A 7,520-nucleotide genomic window follows, 5' to 3' on the forward strand; every position below is an offset into this window, starting at 1 on the left:
GATATATATATATATATATATATCACTACATGGTTTATTTTAGTATTAAAAATTAGGATAAAATATATTTTTTGTCTCTAATGTTTAAGTTTTTTTAAAAAAATATTCCTAACATTTAATTTCATTTAATTTTGTCCTAACATTGACCTTAACGTTTACGATTTGTGTCAAAACTATCTCTAAAAGTTTCAATTTTATTCCTAATATCTTACATGAAGTTATCGTTTAGAAATATTTTTGACAAAAATCGAACATTATAGACAAAATTAAATACAACTAAACCTTAAAGATACTTTTAAAAAATATCGCAAATGTTAGGAACAAAGAATATACTTAATCCTAAAATTTATTGAAAAGAAGTGAAAGAAGATTTAGAAATTTTTTTATCCCATAAAAAAAATTAGTGCACATACTATATTTTTTATTTTTATACTTAAATTTATGTACTAAGATGAATAGCAAATTTTTTTTTTTTTTTGCACAAGAATATCTACCAAGCGGAAAATTCAATGATTAATCCCTCGAGCATGCCAAAGGCACACAAAGCAGGGGCGAAACTACATACATAGAAAGGGGGGCAATGGCCCCCTAATTTTAATTTTTTACATGTAAATTATACGTAGATTTCAGTTTAACCCCTCTTAAAATTTTATTTTAGTCTTATTTTATTGTATAAATATTTTTGGCCCCCTTTAACATTTTATCTAGCTCCAGCCCTGACACAAAGTGGATAACCCTTTTAAGCAAATTCCAATCTCATCCTCTAGGAAAAATCAAATCCAGAAAAGATAACTAAGCACACACTCTTATCCAACTGTGCCGACTTGTACTGGTGGATGAATGGCAATTTAAATGTTTGCCAAAACGCAGATATGTTTATTTTGGGGAAAAAACAACACAACCAAGAGACACGATGGCAGGAGTCGATATAGCTTATGTTTATGTTATGCATTGATGATGTGAGGAAGAGCTAATCAGCACAAGACCGTCCACAATAGAAAAGTGATTTGAATAAAAACATCAAATTCACACGATTCATTTGCTTGCAAACGTTTTCCCTTTGTGAAGATAAAAATAAAAATACAAACAAAAGTACAAAACATCAAATCCTAAGAGAAAACCATACCCCAAAACAGTTCAAAATAGTAAAGGGTATCCAATGATGTTTCATCAAGCTTGAAACAATCCTCAATGCACAAGAGCAAGAGGATCCGACAGAAGTAGATGTTGAGAATTGATTTAGCACAAATTTTGAGCTCATAGAGCGTGGAATAAACGTCTACAAGCCTTCGATATGTGCAGCAAATAGAATAACTCAAAAATAAGAGGGAAGAGGTAATACAAATACCTTATCCCTATCCAGTTGTTGGTTGTTAAATACAAATAAGAGGGAAGAGACACTGTTCACCGCGATGAGGGTGTATTTCAAACGGCTGTAATGTATACACTCTCATAGCCAGGTGAGGTACTTGAATAGGAACAATAATAGGAATAATAATATTTCCCAATTTTCCATGCCAATCCAAAAATAGGAACAATAATAATAATTTCCACAAATAAAGTTAGTGCATCAAGCCAGCAAGTTATGGATAAAGACAGTAGTAGTATGACTTAAAACACGGCACAAAGTTGAACGTTTCACGGGAAAAATTCATGTTTCTCATGATTATGGACATTCAGAAAAAAATATGCAACTAATGTGTAATTTAATCTCTGGTTATCAGTGCTTTCTAATAATAACAAAAGGTTTTCGCCTTGAAAATACACTAATAGCTTCAACACGATCAGCAACATCTTTCGCTATGGTTATACAGTTTGGCTCGAATCCTCCTGTTAATGCAAGCAACTAAACTCCCTATTGCATAACATTGATCAATTGATAACTTTCCTTAACACAGCTTCAGCACGTTGCTCGAAATTTGGTAAGGCCCAATCATGTTGTGTTATGTCAAGATTGTCTTTCTCGGCACTCAAGCCCTGCAAACAAAATTTTTAGGGGGGAAAAAGACTTAGATTGCATATTCATTCGACTCCCAATTACAGCTTACTATATTCAATTTATTTTCCCATTTTCATCATTGAAGCACAACCATAACACTACAGATTACCCAAGTCCTTGAGCATAGACCACTTCTTTTTTTCTTCTCTTAACACATGGTTCAAATTACACAACGATGACAACACACACACACACACAATTCCACGAATTTGGATCCTCTAAATTTTAAATTTGTACTTTAGAGGGTAAAGTGTGATCTTCTACTCTTGAATGGTTTCTCTCTCATATTTATTTTTGGTCCCACCTATAAAATAAATGGTGAGAGATCACACTTTACTCTCTAAAGTGAAATTCAAACTTTAGAGAATCCAAATCCCAATTCCACCCCTTCCCCCAGGAAGAAAACACGAAATGTATATGCCAGAATTTATCATTTTTGGTTAGAAATATCCAAAAGAACGGGAGGAAGAATTCAATTAGAAATGCCATAAACATAAAAAGGTGAAAAAAAAAGAACTCATATTTGACAAGAGAGTAAAGATTGATATTCTCATTTATGAAAACCTATAAAGTCACTGATATGTGTGTACCTTTGAAGGGTCCATTCCAAATCCACCCATTTGCATCATACGTTGTGTATCATCCACAGCTGTAGCGAAAACAACACATCAGCATTCTAGTTAGTGATCATTCTTATCTAAGATTTGGAAAAATAATGAAAAAAATGCAGAATATATTATTAAAAAAAAAATCAAATTCATGAAATAGAGGATATAACTAAAAGCACATATATAAAAATACCCAGTTTTCAAACCATAACTAACCATTTTCCTCCCCCAAGATGAGACTAAACAATCCTCGTAATCCAAACAAATTGAGGAAGTACCTAAAATGTGATCACAGCAGTTAAACTTGAATGAAACAAGTAGATGAATACATCCAGTGGAGAAAAAAAAGAAGGGGGGGAGGGGGGATTCACAAGTTCCATTAAAATGAAAATTACCAGGAGCGGCTGCTAACATAGCTAACATCTACTGTGCTTAGGTCTATTCCATTCTGTAACATCGACCTAAATCTCTGTGTCAGAGGAAAGGGTATCTTGGCTGCAAGAGAGATAAACATTTAACAAAACAAAATTAGTGATTCTATGGCACTAACATAAGGAATGAAATGTATGTGCTATGTAAAATGGCAGTTGCATAGTTATTAACAATGACGAAAAAGTTCAAATTACGGCTTAAGAAAATTTATATAAACAGAAACACTGGAGAAACATACAGAGGCACACACAGAAAAAAGATTCCAATCATTGAAGAATTGCCAAGTGGGGATGAAATTAGGAAGGAAAGCAAAGTGTATAAAATTACCTGCTACAAAACCAGAAAAGAAAAAGTTCACCCAAGCAAAGGTAAGAGTCTGTGGAACAAGAGGAAACAACAAAGTTATTACATCTTATAAATAGCATTCGTAACATGTAAGGAGTGCAATCCAATATCCTATCCAAAATGGTATGTAAATTTAATTTTTACACCTGAGGAATGATCATAGAAAGGTTTTTCTTCATCATATCCATGGCCATGTTTGGATCGGAGAACATCTGAGCTTGCGGATTCTGCGCTTGGCCCTTTGGAACAAACAACAGCCCATTTTCCTTCAACAAATATAAAAGTAACAATTAGTTTAGTTGTTATTAACTTGTAAAGAATTTTAGACTGTTGTAGATATGTCGAATGAAAATTCAGATTTGTTCCTCAAATATCCAGCAGCGGAACAGAGGAACAAAGTTCGAGCAAAAGCAAATAAGATCGTGCCGTAAAATCGCACAATATAAGTGGTTATATTCTTGACTTAAAATTATATTACTATTTTGATCAAGTCAATCGATTCTGAAATTTTCCATTAAATCAAATGATTTTACAATTTGAATCATGTTACAATTTCATGTTTTACGTTTTCAATGTTATCCTTCGATTTTATGTAAAATCTAGATTTTAACTACTTGCCCCACAACAACAGACAGTAAATGCACCTAAGAGTAAATGGTCAAATTAGTAAAGATCACTCATTCTTCAAATTAGTCCCGAAAGATTCTGTTAATCAAATTCGTTCTTCAAAGATTTTAAGTTAATCATTTTAGTCCTTCCGTCACTTCCGTTGCTAATGGCATCAAAATTTGTTGATGTAACACGTTAAGTGACACCACAACACACACCTAGTAGTCCTAATTGGCAACTAACATGATAGGTTTATGAAATTAGATCAAATCAACCAAATTGAGGGATTGCAATGCCTTAAGTTCTCTCAATTAGGTTTTGATTTGATCTAATTTCTTAAACTTATCATGCTGTCAATTAAGATTCCTATGTGTGCGTTGTAGTATCACTTTAACGTTCCATATCAACAAATTTTGGCGCGATCAACAAAGAAAATGACAAATTTAATTAAAAATCTTTGAAGGACGAATTTAATTAAAAAAACCTTTTGAGGACTAATTTAGAGAACGAGTGATCTTTCAGGGACGAATTTGACCATTTACCCTGCAACTTAAATTTCCCCCAATCAAGATAATAGTACACATCTAAACCATATGGAATTTGAGTAAACAAACCTCGTTACAAAAGTAAATCTTGCGGGCACGGAAAGCCTTCGCTGGAATGAAATTCGCTCCAGCACGCAGGTTCCGAGCTCTAAGCATCATTTGCCTTAATAAATATCACCAGAAATCACCCTGATGTTACACTAAAGATAATTACAAAAAGAAAAAAGCTACATAATAGTGTTGAATGGGGAGAGGGAATTACCCTTCTTTGACAATTTTGACATCAGGGGTTTGGGAAGAGCGCATAAGCTTAGAGACAAAATACCGGAGCACACCAATTAGAACCATAACCACAGAGAGAGGGATCAGCACCCAGTCTCTGATTGCAGTATCTAGAACCAGATCTTCTGCCATTATTCTGCTAACTAATCACAACCAAATATTCAATCAATCACCAAAACAACTAAAGAAGCTTCCAATTTAATGCATGGGATTTGCAAATATGACATAAGATAGAAAAATGATTAATTTCCCTAATAATTGCCAGCATGTTTTCTAATTCACCACATCCATAACTAAAATTTTACTATATATAGACACACACACACTAACAAATTAAAATCTACAATTATCATCAAATTGTTGTGGATTTGAAAATTTAATCCAACACAGATCCCAGCAATATCAGTAGAACACAGAAGACAGAGGGGGCGGAGTAGAGGAGGGATGGAGGGGAGGCTGACGGTGCCGCCATCGAGGGAACTGGAGGTTGGATGGGAGGGCTTACCAGCTGAGGGCAGTCTCAGATCCAAGCAGAGATGTAGAGAGGACGGATGGAGGGGAGTCTGGCGGCGGCGGTGGCGACGGCGATGGTGCTGGAGGCTGGATAGGAGGGGAGTCTTTGGCAATGGAGATGGAAGATGGAGGGGAGTCTTCGGCGGCAGCGTCGCTGGAGCTTGCGTCTGGAGCAGAAACTGAAGTCGTCTTCAGAGAAGGCTCGGAGCAGATGCCTGGCCGGCGGGCTTCGTGGCTGAGGAAGCGAGGATGAGAGCCAGATGACAAGAGAGGGGGCGGTTTGGTGTGGTGCAAGCAAGGTTGCGAGAACCGAACCGGTCATTGAACCGGTCAAGTGACGGATTCAATGGTTCCATGGTCCAACCGTAGTCCAACCATGGTCGATCAGGTTTAGTTAGATATACAATAAAATTATGAAAAATTCAATATACAATTTCAAACAATCAAACATCCAAATTCAATGATTTCTAAACTAATAAAATTCAAAATTTTGTAATTTCACATAATAACTCATCCATATTTTATCATTAAACACAAAATAAAAAATTTCCAAAAGCATTAAAATCTCTCCGTGCTGGGAATAATGCATAAAAAACCAGCTGCATCGATCTCTTCTTTGATTCCCAGTGTAAAGCAAAATAATCCTTAAAGAACTTCACTATACTCCCAGCTTCCCCGAACTCCTCCTCAAACTTCTTCTTCCAGAGGTCATTATTAACAACACTAGAACGCTCCGAAATCATCATCTTAAGTTCTGTGGGGACATGAAACACGGTGGAGGGTCCAATCCAGCTTTGTCACAAAGATCAATCAATAATGGCAATGCAAGCCTACCCATAACCATCTTCCACAACTCAAAAATCTCACTTTGTTGATCAACAACAGCATCATCATCAAAATTTTCCTTGGATTCAAAATTTTCCAGGATCAACTTCAAGGGCTTGGCAAATTTACGGTTATCCATAGTATTCAAGAAAACTTAGCATCCAAATTCGAAAAACAGAAAAAATAAGCAAAAAATCCAAACTCAGAATCATAAAACCCAACAACTCAGAATCACACAATCAGAATTATTAACAAATTGAATCAGAGAATCAACTCAAAACAAGCAAAAATAAATTGATCCCAACAACTCAGAATCACAAACCAGAATTATTAACAAATTAAATCACAAAATCAACTCAAAACAAGCAAAAATAAATTGAATCAGAAGTGCTTACCGGCAGCAAGGGAGGAAGGAAGTGACGGCGACGGAGAAGGGAAGTGAGCTCGGACAGAGAGAGTGAGAGAGAGCTCGAACAGGGAAGTGAGCTCGGACAAAGAGAGCGAGAGAGAGCTCGAACAGGAAACGTGCTCGGAGAGAGACAAAGAGCTCGAAGACCCAGCAATCCTTCACGACGGTGCGCCACGAGCTCGACGCGGACCTTCGTCCGACGGCGAGGAGAAGACGAACGATGGAAGAGGGCCGAGCAGACCGTTCCACAGGCGATGACGGCACCCGCAACGAGGAGAAGGGTTCGGCGACCTCCTTGACTGGTTGGGTGATGAGTTTGTGATGGCTGGTGGGTGGTGGCTGCTCTGAGAAGGGTATTTTGGTTTTCTGTGAGCGAGACACCAAGAGAGAAACGGGTGGGGTGGTCTTCTTTCTCTGATCTGTGCTGTTTAAAAAACAAACACAAAAAACAAAAAACAAAACTCAAAACGACCCATTTTGAGGCGTATGGATCCAAACCGGTGAGCCTTCAAAAACCGGGTCGCCGTTCAGTTTGGCCGGTTTTCACACCAATTTTTTGTCAAACGGTTCTTTGAGTTAATCGGACCGATTTTCGGTTGATCCGATCAAATCAGTCAATCCAATTTGATTTTTAGAATCATAGTTGTAAGTGTACCTGTATTTATTCTTTGTTGTGGGAGGATTATTTTTTTGGGGTCAAAGGGAGTGTTCTATTTATTTATTTAATATTTTTATTTTTGGGGTAAAAGCAGAGTATTGTAGACTTTTTGGGTGGTATCCAAGTCAAAATAAATAACTAAATCTGAATTCAATAATCAGCCTTCAGCAACAAACATTACAAAACATTAACCAACAATCACACTAAACCTGCAATTAGCAATTACAAAACAGCAACTACAAAACAGCAACAAACATTGTACATTATAAAACATTCCAAATCAGTAATGACACTA

At 36.3% G+C, this 7,520-nt stretch overlaps 1 protein-coding gene across 4 annotated transcripts; it reads right to left on the reverse strand.

Moving 5' to 3' along the window:
* Positions 1-1,583: 1,583 nt before the first annotated feature.
* Positions 1,584-7,028, reverse strand: LOC112696776 (uncharacterized). Of its 4 annotated transcripts, none has more exons than XM_025749640.3 (10): positions 6,554-7,017; positions 5,326-5,568; positions 4,801-4,963; positions 4,608-4,701; positions 3,531-3,650; positions 3,367-3,415; positions 3,003-3,102; positions 2,824-2,885; positions 2,590-2,648; positions 1,584-1,977 (listed from the first exon to the last, which is right to left on the reverse strand). In XM_025749640.3, exons 3-10 carry the CDS (start codon positions 4,950-4,952, stop codon positions 1,873-1,875), a joined length of 741 nt encoding a protein of 246 aa, XP_025605425.1. In that variant the 5' UTR covers positions 4,953-4,963; positions 5,326-5,568; positions 6,554-7,017; the 3' UTR covers positions 1,584-1,872. The 4 variants fall into 4 exon arrangements, with proteins under 4 accessions (XP_025605425.1, XP_072053283.1, XP_025605424.1 ...); XM_072197182.1 differs by having other exon boundaries at positions 4,801-4,959; positions 6,554-7,010; XM_025749639.3 differs by lacking the exon at positions 5,326-5,568 and having other exon boundaries at positions 6,554-7,028.
* Between the last annotated feature and the right edge of the window lie 492 nt (positions 7,029-7,520).

This window comes from Arachis hypogaea, chromosome 6, assembly GCF_003086295.3.
Source record: "Arachis hypogaea cultivar Tifrunner chromosome 6, arahy.Tifrunner.gnm2.J5K5, whole genome shotgun sequence".
NCBI classification, from domain to species: Eukaryota; Viridiplantae; Streptophyta; class Magnoliopsida; order Fabales; family Fabaceae; genus Arachis; species Arachis hypogaea.